The sequence below is a fragment of the Labrus bergylta genome, chromosome 18, assembly GCF_963930695.1.
Source record: "Labrus bergylta chromosome 18, fLabBer1.1, whole genome shotgun sequence".
In the NCBI taxonomy this organism is placed as follows: Eukaryota; Metazoa; Chordata; class Actinopteri; order Labriformes; family Labridae; genus Labrus; species Labrus bergylta.
Genome location: NC_089212.1, coordinates 13619810 through 13642893, shown reverse-complemented (window position 1 = coordinate 13642893; position 23084 = coordinate 13619810). Strand labels below are relative to the sequence as shown.

General features: G+C 42.9%; 1 protein-coding gene across 4 annotated transcripts; it reads left to right on the top strand.

Moving 5' to 3' along the window:
• Positions 1–267: 267 nt before the first annotated feature.
• Positions 268–20647, top strand: ktn1 (kinectin 1). 4 transcript variants are annotated; one of them, XM_020630159.3, is made up of 36 exons: positions 268–428; positions 5133–5857; positions 6099–6257; positions 6370–6486; positions 6584–6714; positions 6869–6973; positions 7098–7238; positions 7370–7476; positions 7787–7931; positions 9421–9517; positions 9628–9812; positions 10000–10068; positions 10173–10210; positions 10310–10400; positions 10639–10707; positions 10824–10861; positions 10972–11062; positions 11217–11285; positions 11384–11421; positions 11779–11857; positions 11979–12091; positions 12191–12287; positions 13366–13403; positions 13509–13599; positions 14399–14485; positions 16367–16456; positions 16584–16670; positions 16761–16850; positions 16931–17023; positions 17142–17210; positions 17346–17429; positions 17837–17920; positions 19041–19124; positions 19225–19320; positions 19414–19524; positions 19645–20647. In XM_020630159.3, the coding sequence occupies exons 2-36, from the start codon at positions 5134–5136 to the stop codon at positions 19672–19674; spliced, it is 3837 nt and encodes a 1278-aa protein (XP_020485815.2). In that variant the 5' UTR covers positions 268–428; position 5133; the 3' UTR covers positions 19675–20647. The 4 variants fall into 4 exon arrangements, with proteins under 4 accessions (XP_020485815.2, XP_020485814.2, XP_020485817.2 ...); XM_020630158.3 differs by having other exon boundaries at positions 13363–13403; XM_020630161.3 differs by lacking the exon at positions 14399–14485 and having other exon boundaries at positions 13363–13403.
• The last annotated feature ends 2437 nt before the right edge of the window (positions 20648–23084 follow it).

Here is a 23084-nt window from a genome sequence, read left to right as displayed (position 1 = left end):
AACAGAAGTACAGTACGGTTTCTGAATTCAACAGATAAACTAAAAGTCCCAATAGACATAGTGAAGTACTTTCTGTACTCGTGTGTCTCATGGACTTTGGGGGGGGAGGAAGTGCAATGACCACTCCCCTATTTTTGTCTTTGTTCATCGCTCGATTGATAAACCGAGGCTGTCTCGGAAAGGCGGGTCTCTTAGCAAAAGCGTCTAATCAGAGCATAACGGCATGCCCCGGATCTCAAAACGAGCCCTCCTAGTAGCTCGACTATGACCCGCCCCCGCGTACCAGAAACAGGAGATAGTCTGACGGATAGCGCAGGAGAAAGCCAGGCTGGAGCTGCCCCGGGAAGTCAGGAGTCTGCCAGAGTCAACGCAGATCAACGCCATTTCACCACCTACTAAAAGAGAGGGGGAAAAAACTGAAGCGACAGGTATGATGTTTCTGGTTATAAGTGGTTATTTCCTGTGTGAACACGTCGTATACCGGTGTGAGCGCGGCTAAGGTTTTCACCGGGGCCTTGGCTCGGCCCTCAGGACTTGAGCGGAGGACTGAAGCAGCAGACCGGGTCAGAGATTTCAGGAGAGAAGGAGGCTGGGTCACCAGCAAGACGAGGCCCGGTGGTGGAGGGAGGGGAGGGGGGGGGGGGGGTAGAGGCAGACGTCCACGCCTCCTGGTTGGGCTCAGTGTTTGTGAAAGAGACACAAACTGGAGTTTTTTTTGCTTCAAATATGTCAAACCAATTTTTTGTATCACTGAGGACTCCCTCTCTTACCAAATATTGGATTTACCGGCCACCGTCCGTCACTGCCTCACGTTAGTTAGCTAATGTTAGCTCGCTCATTCATAGTGCTGTCGAGCCATTTCCTGTAGGCATTTAACTACAGCAGCAACTACTTGTAGCCATGTCCCGGCCACTTTTGAGCCTCCTGCTTTAATAAAATAAACATTTTACGTGCTAGTCATGTTGTAAAAGTGAGCTTATCGTCCGTGTGTGTGTGTGTGTGTGCCTCTTCTTTCTCATTGCATTTCGTTAGATTATAACGTTATCTGGGAGCTAGCTGGGCTAACTTAAGCAAGGGCGACTTACTGCTGGATCAGTTCTGCTTTTTCTTTGATTACAAGCTGTCTTGTAATACAACCATCCTGTCTTTTTTTTTTTTTTTTTTGGTTCAGACAGCTGCCATTACGTAGTTTTTGGTTCAGTAGTGTGCACAAGGCCCACGATTAGACATGACCGAGCATGCTGGGACATTTGGTGCTCAACCATCGTGATGTGCCCTTGTTGAACAGTGAGGTGGCTGAGTGGACACCAAACTGTCTCAAAGACAAGTGAGGGTATAGCAACTTGTATCTGGTACTTCTATTGATCGTCTCTTTTTTTTTTGTTGGCATCCTCACCACGTCAGCAGTAAGGTGGTGACTGGAGACATGACGATGCATACCTGTCTCACAGTGTCCTGGATGATTCAGGATGTTCCCTTTTTTTTTTTTTCTTTTTTTTTTTGGTTGTTTGATGTACTCATGTGGACTTGTTTGCATCTTTCCCAGTTATACCTGCAGGTAATCTCTTTCTTCACATGTCTTCAGTTGTGTTTAATTTGATATGAACTATGCTTCCTTGTGACAGACTGAACAGGAAGAGGACATTTCAATGGACTTGTACCCTTTTTGTTAATGTTTTTCAAGATGCCCCGAATTGTACTTTGGCACTTTATGTGAAGTTTATCACTGAGATACTGATTACAGTGAATTATCACTTTGTTACCCTTACAATTTAACTACTTACGCAGAACTATCTTTCAGTTGTCCTACATAAAACTCTTAATCAGATGTAGTTTAATTACCCGCTATCACTGCTGCTTTCTGGTAGTAGTATTTAAATACTTCAATAATCTGAAATCGGTTGTAGTACCATTACAAAGGGATTTCTTTTATTTTCTTAATTTGTATGGCATTGTGCTTAAACTTCATCTGCTGTAACTTCAGTTACCGTAACAAACTGCATGTTAAGGAACATTTACACGGCATGGACGACTACACAACTTTTACAGTTAGTCATACTTGTAGTATCACTAAATATGAATAAACAGGGAGCTGTGAACATTTTTAAGTCATTCTTCCTCAAACTAGCACTATCTTAATCCATTCCCAGGACAGGGCACGACAGAGCTGGATACATTTTCGTCTTTATGTTGTAAATTACACTTTTGGTCTTGGCCTAATCTACTACAGAAACTGTTCATTTGAATGGCCTCTGGCTTGTGCTTTCCTGAAACCATTAACTTGCTGTTTGTTCTCAAACACGTTAGATGTTGAGTGCAGCCTGGCCTGCTTTTCAGCACTGTCTGCACTGCTCTTCGGGCTTGATAGATATCAGGAGTCCCCTCTCTCTCCAATCCTGCCAAATCAAGAGTCCCATCCAGCCAAGTGGCCAGATTCCGGGGAGCCAACAGCCCGAGAGGCCTTTGTCCTCCTGGCTCATTTTGATGCTGGGACAAGGCTCTGGCCGCACAAGGAAACACACGCACCTTACACTCTGTGTAAGGCCTGGAGGTGAAAGAAAGCAAGCAGGTTTCAAACTTTTAAGACTGCCTACTCCACCCATACCTAAGAGGCAAAGAAGCAATGTTGCTTGAAGAGTTATTTCACAGCCTAATTCTTTCTGACATGGGAGTTTCCTGGAACATGAAATGAATGCTTAAAAAGAATTTCCTGATTTGGTAGCTAGCCACTGAACACTGAACTGAAAACTTTCTTCAACCATGCCGTGGTAGTACATGCTGTACTAAAGCTTCTAATGCCTTTTCTCTGGTTTTATAAAGGGTGAGAAGTGGTCCAGTAAGTTCACAGACTAACTGAATGACTTCATGCTGTTTATTAGCTATAGTATAAGCAGTCCATATGTCTTTTGTCTCAGTAGCAGACAAGTAGAAACTAAGAAACGCTTAAATAAGAGCTCATATTTTCTGAGTCTGTTCTGAGTTAGCTCTTAAAACCAAGAGCTATTTCAGCTACATATTTTTTAAGAGTTTGCCCCAAGCTTTAGCTTATCGAGTAAGAAGGAATGCACGCTCTTAGACACAGATGCAATAAGAGCAGCTCAGAGGAAATGAAATGGAAAGGTATCAAGCCATAAAGCAGACATTCATAATCAAATCATGAATAATAATGCAAACATGTGATATTGTCAGTCAAAGCTATTCTCTAAAGATATTGTATAATGAAAACAGTTTAAAAGTTGTTATATATTGGGTTAACTGCTCATACAGTGCATAAGAACACTCAAATGCTGTACATTATAAACAGACTGAGTGCATTTGGATGTGTTTTTAAAGATATAATGAAACAGGGTCAACATTACACTATAGTGCTAAGCCTTTCAGTCCTCAGGACTCAGACCTACAGTGGAAAGTTATTCTTAAATGTATTATCATGGGTAATCTGCTTAATCCAAATTACTCAAGAGGTCTGCTCTTCGACGCTGACTCCCACGCCACAATACTGGCACAGATCTTTAGAATAGGATGTGATTGGGCTGCACGTCATCGGTCATTTACTGTCTGTCACCCTAAAAAGCTGCTTTGATTTTGTGCAAGTACTACAACTATTAAGGTACTGTGATACATGATCAATAATGTTCCATAAATGTTCAGTTTATTTTATGTTCATTTCCCTGATGTTGACTCTCCCCTTCACATAACTGAATCACCCAAGTTATCGACAAGAGTGAAACGTGCTGAAAGTGAAAAAACTTTATTCTGAAACATGCCACTGCTGAGAGCAAAGCCCATTCGCACATCTTTGACAGGGTCTGATCATTGGAATTATCAGATTATGTGGCTGGCAGGCGTAAAATGCATGAGCTGTTGCTATTACAAATGAATGCATTGCATCTCTTGCTGCCTTGCATTTCATCAGTGTCATGCATGCCAAGGACTGACCGACATGCTTGTAGCTGGTTTAGATTAAGTGAGAAAAAAAAAACATAAATACTGATTTATTTGTATTCAATGGACCCAGGTTCATTCTTACTGTGTAGCCTTGAAGCAACAACATAGAGTTCCTAAAGAAATCGTTGGCAGATGTTAAAGTGGTGAAGTCTCAGGACCTCTTGACTTAGTAAACTTTGTGATTGAAGAAGAGCCCCCTTCTCTCTGTTTGAAGCAGGCAGGGACCGAGCTGCAGCTGCAGCAGTCCTCAGCTGGTGACACTTGCACGTGGGTGTATTTTTGCCTCTTGCAAATCCATCCTAATATGAGTCTAGAATACCACCAAGATGTCCTTGTGGGGGCTGAAGGAGGGAAGTGACTAAATGAGACAGTTAGCCATCTTCTTTTTAGCCAAGTTGTTCATGACCTATTATGCCCCCTTTTTAAACCTGCGTAAGAGAACTTGATGGCGTTTATTCTCTTCTTGAATATTTCTACCCAGCTGCTAACAAGCCATTTTTCAAGTACGATTTAAAAAAAAAACTAATATAGAAACCAAGAGAGGAGGGTCAAAAATGGCTGTGGATATAGAGAAATATTGAGATGGAAAGAAATCAAACCTTTTCAGAGTCGATTATGCACTTATATGAAGGTTAAAAGGTTCTGAGACGGCGTCACAAGTATTCTTGCCCCAAACAACTTCTTAACTGTGATGCTCTTCTGCTACGTATGCTACAGACACTGCTTCGAGTACTTTGAACGGCTGAAGTCTGAAAGCTTTCGGTTGCAAACCCACAAGAGAATACAACCATTAACTCACCACACGTTTAATTTTTCTGCATTATACGTTGTGTTTCTGTTTTTATGATAGGCCCTTCGAGGCAAATCCATAAATCTTTATAGGATCTATTCAAACTTTTACAAGAGTAAGGACTGGAGGGTGTCAAGCTGGTGTAGTTTAATCTAATTGGATCATATCATTAAGAGAGAGGACAAGGTGTTAGTAAGAATCACCTCTCTCGCTCTCTCAGCAATGTGGATGATTAACACCTCCTTTACTGCCTCTGCCAGTTACCATGATGTCATACATGCGGTCTGTGAAAATGATTAGCAGATACATTGAATGGTATGCCTTGAAACTGTTGATATCCACTCAGTGCTACTACACCCTTCATTTCATGTTGTGTCTTTCTCCTTCTCTTCAGAATGGCGGTGGATATCTACGACTCTCAGTACCTCCTCATCCTGGCCCCTTCCCTGGTCATCGCCCTCATGTTCCTCTTCTTCTGGCTGTTCATGAAGGAGACCTCCTATGACGAGGTGCTGGCCCGGCAGAAACGGGACCTCAAGCTACCACCATCCAAGCCAGACACCCGCAAGAGGAATGAGAAGAAGAAGAGCAAGAAGAAGGAGAGCTCCAGCGGAGGAGGAGGAGGAGGAGGAGGAGGAGGCGGTGGAGGTGGAGGAGACTCAGAGGAGGATGTGAGGGATTTTGATATGGCTGATGGCGCCAACAGTTCCACTCCGGAGCTCGAGGAAGAACCTGCTCCAGTGGCCACACCAGACCTGGATCCACCAACACCTACTCCCTATGTGCCTGTTTCAGTGTCTACAGAAGCTCCTGTCAGTCTGAGGGAGAGGAAGAAGAAGGAAAAGAAGGCTGCCAAAGCTGCAGCAGCAGCAGCAGCAGCAGCTGCTGCTGCCGCGGCGGCTGCTGCAGCAGCTTCCTCCTCTGAGGAGCCAGAAGTGAACGGCTCGAAGCCCATCAGCAAGAAAATAGAACCAGTGCTGGCTGCGAGCAAACAGTCCAGCCCTCCCTCACCCAAGCTTGAGGCCCAGGTCCAGCTCACACAGGCTCCTGTTCAGGCTCAGACACCCCCCCAGAGCTCTGGGAAGAAGAAGAAGGAGAAGAAACCAAAAGTAGAGCCTGGTGAGTAGCAAAAAGGATGTTTACAAGTTGGAGTGTCACTTTTGGAATTGGAGAAGTGTATTGGAAGAGTTAGCAAAGTTACAGAAGAAACTGGTAGAGGGATGTGAAATTTAAAGTTAGCCACAGTTGCAACATCCTAAATTTATGTTATATTATAATTTCCCTTCATCATTAGTCTCAAGGTAGACTGAGATTGACAGAATTCTCCCTTTATCCCCCCCCCCCCCCCCCCCTTCCGCAGTGGACGACCAGCAGCCAGAGGTTAAGGCAGAGCAGGCTCCAGCTCCAGCCAAGAAGGAGGCTCCCGTCTTGGCTGAACCCAAAGTTCTGGATAGTGCAACCCCAAGTGCTCCCAGTGGCAAAAAGAAGAACTCTGCCAAGAAGCAGAAGACAGAACATGGTAATGATTGTACAATGGCTTTATTAGTTTGTTTGTTTTTAACATCACGACATGCGCTGAAACTATAGCCTGAGTTTTTCACCTGATATTTATCTCTTATTTGCTCATTAAGTGGACGATGCCCATGTCCTGGCTGACTCAGCAGCTTCTGCCAACCACCAGACAGCCCATAACGATGACGTACCATCCAAAGGCGGCAACAAGAAACAAAAGAATGAGACGGACAAAGGTGAGAGGAAGAAAAAAAAAGTTGATCCACCATGCTCTTTTTGGGTACCCCATATCTTCATGCTCAACGTCATCCCATATATCATGTGTTTTAACAGAGAACACAGAGGTGAAGCTGAAGGAACTGTTGTCTGGTCTGTCCAGCCTGGCTCTGTCAGAGGCCGAGGCCGTCAGCGTGATCGCTCTGCTCCGAGAGAAGAGCCCTAATGCCTTGGACGCCTGGAACAAAGTAAGATGTGAACAAGTCATACTGTACAGTTGAGTTATGTGTTGTGACAAGTGACACTTATTTGTATTTAACAGGAGAGCTTGTGTAAATAGTTGGACTTACTTTGCAGACTTTAAAAAAATTAATAAAATGATGTTACTTGTCTCGCCACCAGACTGCCGCAAGGACCGACCCGGCTGCACAGGAACGAGAGAGATTCGTCACAACTCTGCAGGAGGAGGCCTCCATTGCCAAGGACAAAGTGAAACAGCTCAGCCAGGTCTACATTCTTAAATTCTAAGTTATGATTTACGTGCTTATGCTAATGTTCCTACATATTGCTGAAGTGATTTCCATGAGTTTCAGTAAGGAGCTTTATATACCCGCTTGCTTCAATGCTTTAGGAGCTTCAGGTGGAGAAGCAAAAGACGGGCCGTGTGGAGGCCATGTTGAGAGAGCAACGTGGCGCCATGGAGAAAGAACTTGGGGGAATGCAGGCCAAAGCTCAGGGCAGCTTCCAGGAGCTCCAGACCATGCAGATAAAGGTGAGGTTCTTTCCGATCCAGGTTCATTTTCCTCTGATGGTAGACAACCATCTGTATCACAATTACTGTTGGACAAAGACAGTCTTACAGCAACTGAATCCTATAGTCTGACGTCCTTTTTTTATGTGTAGTTCCAACAGGCGAGGGAGCAGATGGAAAGCCAGATTACTCGACTGCAGCAGGAGAACGGTATCCTGAGGGACGCAGTGAGCTCCGCCACGAACCAGATGGAGAGCAAGTCAGTATTTCAATACAACTGTGAACACTCGACATACCTCTGTACCGGTCACACTCCCTCGAGTTTCAAACATGTCTCATCTGCTCAGCATTGACTCCGAGTTATCTCATTTAAATAAGAATGTTATATTTTTCATCTGCATTTTAATTCCTACTTTCTACTATATAGGGAAAATTCATCTGCATGCATAGTTGCACCATGAAAATGCACAGCATAGGCTATTTCCAGATTGATACTTCATCAACACCCTTCAATAATGCCTCGTCTCACTGATCCGTGCATGTGTCTGTGTGCCTGCGTTTCTTGATAGGAATTCAGCCGAGCTGAACAAGCTGCGATCTGAGTATGCCGCTATGATGAAAGAGCTGGCAGAAAACAACGGCAAGCTGCAGCAGGAGGAGCACCAGAGGAAGTCACTGGAGGTCAGCTACAAGCAGAACGTGTCCCAGCTGGAGGTACACTCATCCAGATGCACAATGTGTTTATTTAGCCTGTGCTTCAGTTTCCCTGGCCGAGACAAAAAAAAAAAAAAAAAAAATGAAATGAGCTGCAAAAAAGAAAACAGATTCAAATAGGGGTAGTGGGTGTGGTAGCTTTATCAGGGAAATGGGAGGAGGGTTGTAGCTGAAGTCCTGGGTCGGGTTGTGGGAAAAAGAACCTGGGTTGGGAGAAGTGTGTTGGCTTTAGAAGCTGGAATGTTTGAGGCTTTGTGCTGTGTATAAACAACACTTTCCTGCGAGACGCTCAGATCAGCGTTTCCTGTCTTTTCATTGACCACCATCAAAGATGAACTATTTAAGGTGCTTGCTCAAGACAGACGAGCCTAAGCTTGAGATTATTGCCTGGAATTGAGGCATTCATGACAGAAAACTTCTTATCTTTATCTTTAGAGTTTTCCAGCACTAATGTAAGTATTAGAAATGCCGCTGACACCGCTTCAAATCTGGTACAGTGTATCGAAGAGGTAAAAAAAAGTCAACGCACGCACTCTCTAAAAAAGATGATATCTAAAATAGAAAACAAAAACTGATCTCTAAAATAGTAGCCTATACAGCAACTTAAAGATGTTTTATGATTGCCACTTGCACATTAGGTAAACTATTATTACCTGCTCTTTTGTAAAGCATCTCGGGATAACACTCGTTATGAATTTGCACTGTACAAATAATGATTCATCGGTTGACTGATTTTATGTGACGATGGCAATCTGTAGGGATGTCCAATTCAACAATTTACAGTTGTCAATGCTAATAAATATCAGCGATGAGTAATTTCCAATCACACATTTCAAGGCTGTATATTTGTTCATTCAAAGATAATTTAATTGACAAGCGGTCAACACAATGGTCATGGTCAAGCTGCTGTTAATTTTAGCTTTCTTTCTCGGTACCACAGGTTTCTGTTTATGAGGTTATTATTACTCAGAACACAAAGCCAGGCCATTTGAAAAGGATGGCCATCACAGCACATCCATACAGAATAAGCAGTGACGATGGCAATCTGTAGGGATGCTTTTCAGTAATAAGGATATACATGTTTTTGAATTGTAACTGTACTGGATATGTACTTGGTATCAAAGAGGGGGAAATGGTATGAGAACATTTCTATTCTTTCTTTCTGGTCTACAGGATCCGTTGTTTTTCCATTTACTTTGTTGCTTTGCTGTAGTTTAATTCTTTATCGGACTGAATAATCCCCAGCATGTAGAAATTCAAGCAGTAATGCATACCATCCTCCATCATTGCCCTTACAGTAATGATAGTGACAGTCAGAGGAAGATGGATGTTTTACATTTGTTGTCTTACCCTGTGCTGTGTGGCGTTACGCTCCAAACACTTGGGAAGCGTAGGATCTTGACTCCCACTCAAGCCGCCCTTGATAACATTTTGTAGGCTCTTGTTTTCTTGTGTTCACCCAAAATTGGCTACATCTCTTCATCCCCAGGCCCAACTGCAGGAGGCGAAGCGACGGTGGGAAGACCTGCAGAATTTCTGCCACGGTGTCAACGCTGACAGAGAGAAACTGCAGACCTCTAAGCAAGGTGATGAAATATAATGTGACAAAAACAAACCAATCGCTTCTGACTCATGTTGTTTTTTTGCAAGTGAACTGTTATATTCAGCAGCTGAATGTGTGTGTTTGTGGGTGCAGAGCTCCACAGCCAGCTGCTGGCAGCAGAGACAGAGATGAACAACAAGAACAAGGAGATCCAGACCCTGCACAGCAGCCTGACTGAAGCCATGGTGTCCAAGGAGCGGCAGGAGGAGACGGTGATGAAGCTGATGGAGATGTCGCAGCACAGCATGCCGGATGACTCTCTGCAGGCTAGGGTCCAGGTGAACAACATTTCAAACACAAAATCAATGTTATGAATTTCCTTTTTGCTTTAGTTGCTCTATCATATCAGATTGTAAGAAGTTTTGTCCCATTATAGTCCATAAATAGATTGAAAAAGTTGCATTTTGGTGCCCTGAAGAAGCAAAGCACCCAAATGATGAAGCTAACACAGTCTCTGTTTAATAGGAACTTATGAATGAAAACAAAGGTCTCCAGGTCCAGAATGAGAACATGCAAGCCCAATTGTCTTCACAGGTATATATTTCAACCTCATTTGCATATTTCATTACAAAAAGGTTACCCATCTGAATATCTGTGCTCATATGTCGGCCAATAACATTTATTTTCCTCGTATTTAGGCCACCCATGTCTCCCATATTGAAGAGCTACAGAAGCTGTAAGAATTTCATTTTAGTTTTTACCTGCTGATGGCTGATTGCTACTGGTGTGCTTCATCTGAAAACCTTACACTTGCGTCTCCCTTCCTTCTGTACAGACTGGCTGAAAAAGAGCTGCAGAGGAAGAGTCTGGAGGATTCTCTGAATGCTGAGAGGAGCAGCGGGGCCGGTAGAGAAACGAACATGCAGGTACAGTCACATGAGAGCTTCATCTCCAGCCTCTTATGCTAACACCGCCGTGGGGTTCATTAATCTGCAGGAATTTGGTAAACGAGGCCTCACGTTGTGTCCAGAAGGCAGAAAGACGTTCACAGTTGCATTTGTTTTTAGGTTTCAGGCACCAAATAGATTACATTGAATCCAGACAGAATTATGCGTGCTATGATTGTTTTTATTAACTTTTAGTTCTTTGTCTTTCACCTCGCAGGCCTTGCACAATGAGAACATGTCACTGAAGGCAGATCTTCAGAATCTGCAGGCACTGATTTCAGATCAGGTTATTTATTCACCTTTTTAACTGTTCTTTCATATTTAAAACAACACCTACTACATGTTTTCTTCTTTTTGACACACCCTCTCTCACCATTTGCCTTACCCTGTCTCCCCATACAGACTGCCTCTCAGTTGGCGTTGGACCAGTTCCAGCAGAGGTGTGTTTGTGTGAAAACTGGAACATATTTTAAATATCATTAGCTGGTTCGACTTGTTTCTGACAATGGGAAATAATATGCCATAATAATTAACTGAATGCCTCTTTCAGTGTCCGGGAGAAGGAGGAGAACATGAAAACGGTGGAGGACTTGCTGGAGAAGGGGCTGATTGAGGTGGCCAACAAGGAGGAAGAGTTGAACGTATGTCTGTCGTCGCATGTTTCGAAAGAAAAATGCTGTTAAGAGCCCAAATCAGACTCGCATCCACATGCTTCAAATGACTTCAGTGCTTGCCTTGAAATCACAATCCCTAATGGGCAGGAAATAATTTAGGTAACCTCTTTCTCTCACGCAGACTGTAAGAGAAGAGAACGAGGCTTTGAAACAAGAAATTGAGGCCATTAAGAGACAGACAGCAGATCAGGTGAACTCTTAATCTTAACATTGTGATCAAAAGCGGTTGCTGTGTGTTTTTCAACATTATCCTGATTTGTTTTAAACTGTCATTTACCCTTATCACAGGCATCATCAGAGTCCATAGTGGAAGAACTCCAGAGCAAGTAAGAATCAACAGTCTTACTGTATGTGCACCCACCTTCATCCACAACAAACACAGACACACGGATAGATGAAAACATGGAACTTTAGTTTCACTTACACTTGTTGAGCAGTGGCAGTGGCTTTGATCGGCCTGCTTGGATGAAGAGCAGCTGATCATAATTACAAGTTATGTAACCAAACGACACCACTCAGTTTCAATAGGCTCACTGTAGACCAAAACACATCCCTGACAGCGACTTTTAACACCTGGTTTCCTCTTCTAAGTGAGGTTGTGTATTGTTAAATATCCTCTTGTTGCAGAAATCATTCTATTAATGTTATTTTAAAATGCAGCTTTGTTTCACTTTTCCTTTTAGGATCCAAGAGAGGGACGTGAAGCTCAAATCAGTGGAGGAGAGTTTGCAAGCAGCACAGGACAGAGAGAAGACAGCAGAGGTGCTGGATTTTTTTATTTTTTTTGTACCAATGGCACACATTTTAAATGGCCTCCCGTCTGTTGTACATTATGGGCTGGCCTAGTTTGAGCTTTCCTCTGAAGCAGTTTTGTGTCTTGCAGGCTCTGGAACAGCAGTTGGCTGCCCTGCAGGCAGAGATGGAACAGCTGAGACAGAAGGAGATGCCAGGAGTGCAGAGCAGCTCTGGTAGCGAGATCCAAGAACTCCAGGCTCAGTAAGTTCACTTCTGAACTACAAGCATGCACACACACACTTTGATACACAATTCCTCCTAGCCCTGACACATGAGACTAATAACACATCTGACCTGCAGGCTGGCAGCAAAGGACCAGGAGCTTCAGAAGCTGCAGGCTGAGCTGGAGGCGAGAAGTATGGAGCTGAGTGAGAAGGTGGAGCAGGTACATCAGCAGGTGAGGGGCGACCACTAAATAAACTGCTTCGTAAAAGTATATGGTGACATTCTACGGTTAAACACTGAAAGTTTTGTTTAACATACAAGTGATTCTCAGTGTCCTACAGTACTGTCACACCACATGGTACATGTGACTGTCCACTACTCTAAAGTCTAAACTGCTCCACCAATTAGATCTGCTCAATGATTGTAGGCTAACTACTCCAGAGATGATGAATCGGTCTACTATAAAAACATGTTTGGTGTGGTGAAGGTCTCTGACCCTCACCACACGCTGAACAGTGAACGTTGAGGAAATGTGTTGAAACTTAACTTCACACAAGAAAGATTCAGGAGTCAGATGGCTTCAGTTGAAGTAGTTTATGACTCGCGAGGAGAAAAGACATTAACAACACAAATTTGATACAGAGTCTTGCCAAGCCAGTTCTGTCAGACCGTCCCATAGGCTTCGTATTTATCCTCAACATGGTGCTAAAGTCAAGGACATATTACCCTACCTTAAACTTGAATGTGACATTTAAGATAAAGGAGAGCAGAAACTAAGTCTACCAAACAATTCAGATATGAGGGGAGATGCAAAGTGACCTTGGTTGGCATAGTTACAGCGAACCCTATCAGCTGTGACTGTCATCAGGGGCAGGGAATAAGATGTCTGTCTACAGAGATACAGAAATTCCATCACAGTGAATTTGAAATATTGCCTTCAAACCTGAGGTACAGGGACCCAAATTTTAAGGTTAGACTGAAGCACTCTTTTGTACACCAGTCAAATCCTAAAAGTGAATATGGAGCTGAATCCGTGATCAAAGCACATTGAATGCCTCTGAATATGTATTTTGTGTTCCGATGTATTGTCTTTGTGTCTTCTAAATTTTTTTGTTACACACATTTCAGGTCCCATCAATCAATCAAAGTGCAAACCTTAAGGATTGAGCTTTGTTACTTGGATGTTGACTCAAAGCTCAGTGTTGTTATATGCATAGTTTTTCAACTTTTATTACTCTGTCATAAGAGAGTCATAAAATGCAACATTAACTTTCAATTTTTTTTTTTTTCATTCTCTCCTCAAACAGCAGGCCCAAACAGCAGTCCCAAGCCAGGAGCTTCTTGCAGAGTGAGTAATGCAAACCGACACAGACGCATCACTCACCTGTGTATCGTTTTAAAGGATTCTTAACTATCATCATCTTCTCATCGACTGCTTGTGTCTTCTTTTTAGGTTGTCAGAGAAGGACAAGCAGGTCTCAGATCTGCAAGCTGAGCTGGCTGAGCTGAAAGACTCTGTGGAGCTTCACAGGAAGAAGAACAATGTGAGTGTCCTGCAGTGATGACCTGAACTATGTAACCCGCTGCAAACCCCCCCCCCCCCTCCTTTCCCTACTGTCTCCTACCTGTGTGGTACCCCCCCCCCCCCCAAACCCCTCCCCTCACACTGGGGCTGCGCACTTCATACATCCATACCTACCTCCTGTTGTCCACTGCCACTAAGTCTCACTACTTTATAAACCGTTTTGTTTTTAAAACCAAATAGAAAACGTTCTTTATCTAAGGTTCGTTGTCACATGACTTTTACACATCAGTACAGATATTTTGATTTGGATTGCTTAAGCTGAGGATTGCATAACAGAGCTTCCAGCCTACTCTTGTTATGCTCGCCGGTGGCTATGACTATTTCAGCTAGCTTGTCTGTGCTTGTGGAGGATTCAAGGCATTAGAAACTTGCCTCACTATTATTTTTAAGAATAGTAGAGCATGTTTCAGTTGAGAAGTATGTGTTTTCGCACATTTGAAAAAAAAAAGGTTTATGCTTATCTTTTCTACCTCTATCCACATTATTTCTTTAAGATAGTAGAAGTCTCACAGAACATAGTTACTGCCTTGCGTACTTTGCATGCTGCTTTTAACCAACACAAGCTGCTAGACTGGGCCTCTTGAGGCTCTTCGTTCATACTTATTTTTAGCGGTTGGAGCCTGGGTGAAGTAATCTGAAAATGAGCAATGCCTTCAGTGTTTCTGTTACTCTTACAAGTCTTTATTTGAGGGTCACTGAATGCATTTAACCCTGAGGCTAAACTGAAAGTGGTATCTCTCTGGAACTGACCAAAACAGGAGCTTCGGGAGAAAAACTGGAGTGCAATGGAAGCTCTCTCAGCCACCGAGTCCATACTTCAAGGGAAACTCAGCAAAGCCGTCAAGGTTCGACACTACTCCCCCCCCGCCATCTCAGTCTGCTTCACTCTAGTTCCAATCTGATGCATCCAACCCATCCTCCCCCTGAAAAATGCTTTGTTTTTGCCATGATTGACCAAGTGAAATTATTATTTATTTTTTTCCCACCGTCATTTATTACAGAACTGCATACTCATTTACCTCCCTCTCCCCTTCTCCCCTCTGTTGTTTGGCCTCAAGTTTTCAATTGGCTGTTTTGAGCTCTTGACCTATGCTACTACTTTTGAGAAAATCCGACTTTAATCACAGAAATATTGGTTTCTTTTGTGGATCTATTGTGCTTTAAGCTCTGAAATTTGAATCTGAAAAGATTCCTCTTTGCCCAAAACTGCCACTGATGCTTGGAAATGAGTGTGCAGTGTCCTAGAAAATGATGTCACTAGATTTCATTACAGTGAGATTCATTGAAATCATCCTCGCAGCTTTCTGTCTTCTATCATTTGGCTCATTTCTAGCATGTTGAAAGCATTCCATTTTGTCACATTCATACAGACAGTATAATGAATGAGTGTTGGGGCCACATTAAAGGAAACAAAACTGAAATTTGAAGCAGTAACTTCATCAGAATAAAGTCGTAATATTACATTAATAAAGATGTCATAATACGACATTCAAGTTGTAATATTATGTGAATGAAGTCGTGAGCTTTATGACTAGAAAGTCAAGCATGAACTCTTACAGTATGCTTAGACTCTGGTGTTATTTTGATTATAGTCTGAAGAGCAGCCAGCCGCCCACTTTGACATGATGAACAACAAGTTAAATTTCAGTTTAGGTTTCCCAGAAACTGAAACTGTTCCTCCTCAGTCTATGCTGAAGAAGGGCGGTCTTACAGGAAGCTTTATTCTTGTCATCTTGTAACTATATATTGGCAATGACTTCATTCACGTTGTATCACAACTTTTCTCAGAGTTTATTTTCTTAAATGTGGCTTGGATACTTTGTCGTACAATATAAACAATATTCAGTAAAACAAAAACCTGTGCAATCAAAATAAATTCAATACAGAAAGTTTGATTACTCAACAGCAGATCTGCTGTATGATTTTTGGAGCTGCAGGTTCCTTCACAGAGATAGCTGGTCTATTAACGGTTCCACTGATGTGTGTGTGTGTGTGTGTGTGTGTGTGTGTGTGTGTATTTTTGCCGTCCTCCACCTACATTATGGAAGGGTACATGCTGAACCATCAGCACAGCAGCTGCTCCTTTTGCCATCCGAGTACAGTAGAAAGCTCCTTCTCAGAGCTGAGCCAGGGAGTTCCTTGGCAGCTGTTGCGTACTGTCAGTGCACGCCGGTCGCATTCACTTGTCTCAGAGCTGCCTAGTGACACAGTATGTTAATGTGAATGCTGGTTACAGCGCCAGCTGGCTGGTGCTCGGCGTACGTTCTCCCTCCAGGCCTCAGAGTGACAGTGCATGATGCAGGCCTATTGTGGGAGGACTGATAGCTACCTTTATATTTATTGAGGAGTTTCAAGGTACTTTGTACAATTTCATGAAAGCCGATTGATGTATCTGTGGTTTCAGGAGGACTGAAACATGATATGCACTGAATTGCCGATTGCTGACACTTTGTGTAGGTGTGGCCCCGCTAAGATGTTTTCTCAGGGTAATTGGAAGCAGGAGCGAGACTGTGTTTATCCTCCTGCTCTTCTCTAAAATGATGCTTTTGATGCTGAATCATTCCTGTGTGATTGTTTGGAGTGGCTCAGTTGATGGCTTCAAATTTCTCTTCAACAAGCCTCTAAGATAACAAAACTTTTGAAACAATTGGTGCTCAATCACCTCTCCTTTCTTTTTCTTTTTTCTTTTTGTCCTTTTCTTTCTTTGCTCTTCCCATCGTCTGTAGGAGAACCAGACAGCCCTGGCAGCGGTTCAGGCCGAGTGTCGAGATGTTCTGCACAGACTTCTGCCCCATGTGCCTCTGCCCAGTGAGCAGGTATGGCTATTATTGGGTGTCGTACCCCCCGGAAAATTGTTAGAATAATCTTCTTACACTGTTGTAGCTGTGCTCCTGTGTCATTTCTCTGCTTGTTCTTCACTCTTCATCTCCTTTTTTCTATTAGAACCATCAGGAGTGGCTGCAGAGATTTGAGGGGGCAGCAGCGGAAAACGTGGCCACACAATCCACCCCTGCATCAGGAGAATCTAAGGTGAATGAAATGGTAAAAAGAAAAAAAGAATACTTTCCTCTTAATGTGAATGTGTTTTCAGCAACAAATACTCCCCTTGTCTTTCGCTAGGGACTGGCTGAGAAGCTGAGAGAAGCCGAGGAAAGCCAAAAGATTCTACAGAAAGACTGCGAGACATACAAGAAGGTTTTGGCAGAGACGGTGAGTTTTCGTTTTAATATTTGTGGCTTCATAGTAACATCTCTTGCCACACTGAGCTGTCATTCCTGCTGCATCCACAGGAGGGCATCCTGCAGCGCCTCCAGAGCAGCGTGGAGCAGGAGGAGTCTCGTTGGAAGGTGAAGCTGGAGCTATCACAGGGAGAGCTCAGAGAGGTAAGTAGTGTGGGTTAGTTAGGAGACAACTCCCAGATTTAAAACCAAATCACTTGAGGGATAAATGATTACACCATGTGCGCTTTTCATTGCGTCACTCTTTTGTGTTTCACCACAGATGGGCCAGAAAGTTACAACTCTGGAGCAAGAGATCGACAGATTAGGTGATGGAGCGGAGCTGGAAAATGTAAGTAGTCTTGTGAAAACACACATTTTCAAGCTCACGCTCCCATTTTGCTTGTTTGAATTCAAACCGTAATCCTTTTCTGACGTTTTACATTCTGTTCCGTGTGTTTCTCCGAACCCTCTGACATCTCTTCAGCTGAGAAGAGAAAAGCAGCATTTGGAGTCTGATTTGGAGAGGGCAGAGCGTGAGAGCGCCACGTATGTGACGGAGGTCAGAGAGGTGAGCAGAAACACGGCTGCATCTCCCATTCTCGAGATCCTCCGAGAGCTTTGTTGTGTGTTACTTCCATGTTCATGATGTGTTTCGATGTTTTTGTCACATCCTGCACTCGCTGTATTCGGGACATATAGAAGTGAAAGTTAAAGGCTTCACATAGACATCTCTAGCTCTAATTTAGTTAAACCACTCACATGACTAACTTAATGAACTGTTTTGTTGATTTACAGTCATGCACAACAATGTCCTGTGCTTTTTATTAGCCCTACACAGCTCTGCTAAATACAGAGCATGTCTTAAAACCCTAATCAGCTCGTGTCTCTGCATAGAACGTGTGCTAGTCGTGTTTTCCTGGACCAACTCCCCCCACAGACACTCATTTAAACAAATCATCTCAAACTTAATTTCAGCTCAAAGATCTGTTGACTGAATTGCAGACCAGGCTTGATGGCTCATATACAGAGGCTATCAGACAGAATGAGGAGCTGAATTTGGTAAGCGTTGCTCACCCTCTAGCTAGAGCTCTTTTTTTTGCAACAAAAAAACAACAACAACCTCTCCCTTGTTGCATTCGGCAGCAGTGGCCTTTAACTGGACTGGGTTCTCACTTCCTCTGCAACTGTGGGTCATCAATCCATAACCTCTGTGCACTTGCTCACCTAAACCTCATCCTGAAGAATACTTTCTTCTGATTGAAGGAGCAATTTTGTTTTCTTCTAAAGTTGCACGGATTTCTGAGGTTGAGAATGATGACTCACCTTCACACTAAGTAATACTTGCAAGACTACACTTCATCTCTTTTCTCTACTGGCATTCCACTTCATCTCACTTCTGGTCAGGCATCTAACAAATGGCTTAGTCAAAGTACTCCATCTTGTCCATAACTAGCTACATTTTAACACTTCAGCTTCAACTTCACACTATTATTCTCTCACATTAACCTCCTCTTCTAGTGTTTTCGTCTTATTCTTGTTTTTCCCCGAACATGTTTCTGTTGTCTTTGTCAATTGTTCCCTTTTAGTACTTTTTAACAGTACGTGTTCAAGCCAACACAGGCTGAAAAAAATGTTGCCTCTTCAATAATTACAACGTGGACTTAGGAAACAAAAAAAGAATTGCCAGACTTTTGTTGAGAAACAATGCATTGGCCTATGTGGTTTGTACATTTCCATATTCCTTGTTGGCTACTTAGCCAGGTAAAAAAAACAGCAATTATATGGTGATACAGAAAATGACTGCAGCAGTTGTAACCTTCCAGAGTTGCTCTGAAGTGTTACGGCCTCTGTTAAGGCTGTAAAATAAAGCTTATCATCAAACTGGACTTTACAGTTCGTGATACATCTTCCCACGAGTATCTGTAACAACCTGCCCACACCAACACAGTCCCAAAACTCTGCAATTTTTGTTTGAATGAGGCCAAAGTAAAAACTGAAAAACCTTTGTAAATGTTGAGCCTTCTAACTAAATGTTGGAAGCGTTGGAACTTGACATGAGGCTCTTACTGAATGCTTTTATGTGTACAGAGTACAGCCTAGACTAAATTATAAATGGGACTCCTGCAAATTATTAGGATGTGCTGTGGATCATCTGCTGAGTGTCTTGTTTTGATTCCAGCTGAAAACCCAGCTCACCCAGACTCTGTCCAAGCTGGAGACAGAAGAGAATGAGAGGCAAAAGGTGGCTGGTGATCTCTTTAAGGTAAGAATGCTTGTTTGTATTTTTTCAAGCTGCTGATATTGGTCAATCTTTGGACCAGGATGTTTAAAAAAAAAGTGGATTTATTTGGTCTTTAATCCAGGCCCAGCAGTCTCTCGATCTGATCCAGGGGGAACTTTCAAATGTGATGGACAACGCTGACGACCTGATAGAGAACAGCAGTCTGACGTCACAGAGAGTAAGAGTCTGAGGCAGTGTAGCTGCTGTTTAGTGGTGTACTTCTTGGCATATGGTAATGAGGTTGTTACATTGTATCTTCTGTCTCTGACAGGAAGAGATTGACAGAAAGGAGAAAATGACTGCAGGACTGAACCAAACAGTCAGAGAACTGCAGCAGCTGCTACAAGCTGTCAGCCGGCAACTCGCCAAGGGACAGGAAGGGGTGAGTCCTGTTATTCTGCTGTCCTTACAACCTAATGAAAAGATTTAATCTTACCCTCCTGTCTATCCACTTGCAATAGTATTTGACTGTGACACTATCTGCATGTATTATTTTCTACAGGAGGGGGAAAAAGACCTGCCCAAGGTATAGTAGGAGGACGAGAGAAGCCCCCACGCAGCCACCTTGACTGCACTACAGAGACCACCTTTGACCTTCGGTCTCATCACTACCACCATCACACCATACTGTCAGGCCCAGCCACCCACCCTTCCTCAAACTCTTTCTATTACCTCACCTGTACTGAAGGCTGCCTCTGCCTGACTATGGAAAACCACTCCCAGTCCCACAGTTGGCCATAAGGGAGCAGGCAATGGTTACTGTTAACTCCAAACACTCCACACACTGTACCAAAACACACTACTCTGCTCCCACCACATTCCTCTTTTTCAGCAGTATCGCCAGTTCATTTTTATTCTGACATCCAGCATAATTTAATCTGTGTGGCATCCATTCCTCTGTTTAAAAACACCTGTATTTTTCAATGAAATCCTTTTGAAAACTGCTGTAGTTTGTTGTTTATTTGTAAAGAGAGGGCAGGCATACAAATTTCCATCTTGATGAGAACAAATTTTAGGTTTTCTGTCCTTTTTTTTTCTTAACTTCAAAATGTGTATTGTTAAATGTAACAGATAGGACCTGCTGAAATACACCATGTTGTAGATCTGTTTGCCTCCTGACCAGAAAAACGATCAAACTGTGCATTCACAAATTCATAGCTCCATGCATACCATGGCTCAGTATTGGATGGGAGAACGGGGTCAGAAGGGGTCTCAGCATATCAGAAGGGTCACTAAGTGACTGTAACTATGGAGATGCATGGACGAATTAAAGTCGAGTCTATACTGCAGCTCCAGAGGGAAGGGAGTCTGTGACCCTGGCTGTGGAAGTAGAAGGCCAGGTCAACAGTGTTAGGTTTTTAATCCAACTGCAACTACTCTAGGAATAAGCGTCCCATATCATCTGTAATCAACACTTGCTATATTGTTGCAAAGTTCATTAACACTGAACATTTTGTTCTTTTTGTAACAGGTGATGTTAATAAAAGGGATGCTAGATAAATCTGCCCAGTGTCTTGTGTTGATTATTTTTATTCTCTGCACTTCTTTGTCTTGACCACTGGGAGGCAGTGCATGACTTTGTGGGAATTTAAATGGAACCAGATTGTGCACTGATAAATAAAGCTTTTGTTGGCAGGTAAATGTTTTTGACAAAATATTCATGTGACTGCCTTGTACGCCAACATGTTTGTCATGCAGAGGTTTATTTTAGGTATGGGTTTTGTACGATGGAAGACAAAAGCGGGCAGCTTGTATGATGGAAGCTCTAGGGTTTGATGCTATTGCCTCCTCTCCTGCATGACATCAAACAATATTTTCCCATTGGCAGGAAGACATAAAGGGAAGTGAGGATGCAGCTGCTGAAGTACATCAAAAGCTTACCAAGTACAAATCTTACATGCCAGTAATGTGAAAAAGAATCACTGATGTGGTTATTTGTTAATGATGTGAGCACTTACAGCGAGTGTTTAATTGTGTTTAACTATAACTACCACCTTTCTATGTTATTCACAGGATAAATATGTTTTTTTGTAATTATGTTGTTCATTTTTGCACTTTAAAAGGCCTTTTAAACAACAGGACTGTTGTGTTGGCTTGGTTGGGGTAGGGCGGGGGTCAGGTCAGGGGTGCGGGCAACATGGGATCAGCACATTCCTCAAATTCTCCCACACTGTCATGCTGCAGTCAGCTGATTGGAGATCTGGCTTTTACCTTCATGGAAACCTCGCGGCGAAACAGGCGCCACTATATCTTCAACATACTCGTCAGAAGCTCGATGACAGAGGGAAACGCCTTTTGTAGCTTCCTGCTGGAGGCTGCAGTCGTACCTTATGTACATAGTTCACTGATATGTTGGGATTTCTGATATTCAGTCATGGGTGTAAATGTAATATGCTGCTTACAATACATTTTATAATATGGTGATTTTTTTAAACTGACAGATTTATAAGGAGGAATATCCTGCAGTTCTGACACATTTATCCCATAGAGTTGCCTGATGTGTCATCTTTTGTGGGATGAACAACAAAAGCCTGAAATTAGAGGGAGAAACTGGCCTGAGGTAACACTTTTTCAGACATTTACTGATAGTCTTATGACTTCCATTTAAAAGTCTGACGTGTAAAGCCTGCGAGGAAGTTAATGAGGGCTTTGTCTTTCCTATGTCATCATTGCTCACTGTGTTTAGTCTCAGTTGCGCAATTTAGCTTGTTGCAGTAGGCCTCTGCTCTGCATGCTTCTTGCCTGGTAACATTTGACTCCTCCTCCTAAACATAGATTTGCACTCACAATACGCCAGCGCAACTTTAGCAAAGCAACCCACTCCCTGCATCTGCTCTCCATCAGTGTGGTATGTGCCACGGAGCCTTTGATCCCCACCACCCCCCGAATCTAGTGTGTGTGTGTGCATGCAGGAGGGTGAGTCAGAGAAACACTGAAAAGACTGTAGTGCTCTTTTACACAGACAATGCCCAATGGATGAAAGCAAAACGGAAAGAGACAGTGGCACAAAAGAGCTGTAAACATTCATTATCCCAACAGCTTTAAGGCCAGCCCCAAGGCCTGCAGTTACAGGCCTAATGCAGCCTGATCCTTGTGCACAAATGCTGAAGAAGCTGAAGTTCACTTCACTGTACTATTAATGGACAAGTATGTGCAGCTTAGAACGGAAACAACAAATGCCATGGTTAATCTGACTTGTATTGCTCACAAATACAAAAACAGCACACTGTTTTTTTTGTACTGCAAAGTTGTTGTTTTTTAAGGGCAGGAGGCTGGAATCTTCATGGGCCCCACTGAAACCCCCACTACCTTTTGTTTTTGTGTCAAGTGTTATTGCAGTTTGAAACTTAACACCAGTTCAAACAGAAGGCCATAATTGCAGAGGCAATAGGATCACTGAAGGGGGCAACCCCCAGCTACGGTGGTCCTTGTAAAAACAAGACAGAGGCAATAAAATGTTGATGAGACTGCCAGATGAAGGTGAAGAAGGGACACATTTACCAGAAAGACGTGAGAACAACTGGACATGTGGGATAGGGAGAAGGGGTTACATTTGAGGTTGAGAAGTTCTGGATATCCTCACATGAAGTGTAGACATTTGGTTACAGTCTGTGAGGCATTCTCAGAAAAAGCAATTAAGCAAATGACTAGGTGGCATTATTAGATGGATTCGCATAATCTCACGTGGACCAGGGGACTTATAGGATATTACAGAAATAAATCAGCATAGACCTGTAGGCCTGCAACCAAAGAAAGAGGAAATAAGGAGAAGGTCAACAAAATCAAACAATGTTATTGTGGAAATAAGATTTCCATGCATGCTGATATAGCTTGATGTAGTTAAGTTATATAATCAGTCACATGCAGTTGTTCACTACATTAAGGTCAAAATCAAATACATTTGTTTAGAGGGCCAAGGGGGTGGCAATAAAATAAGTAAAT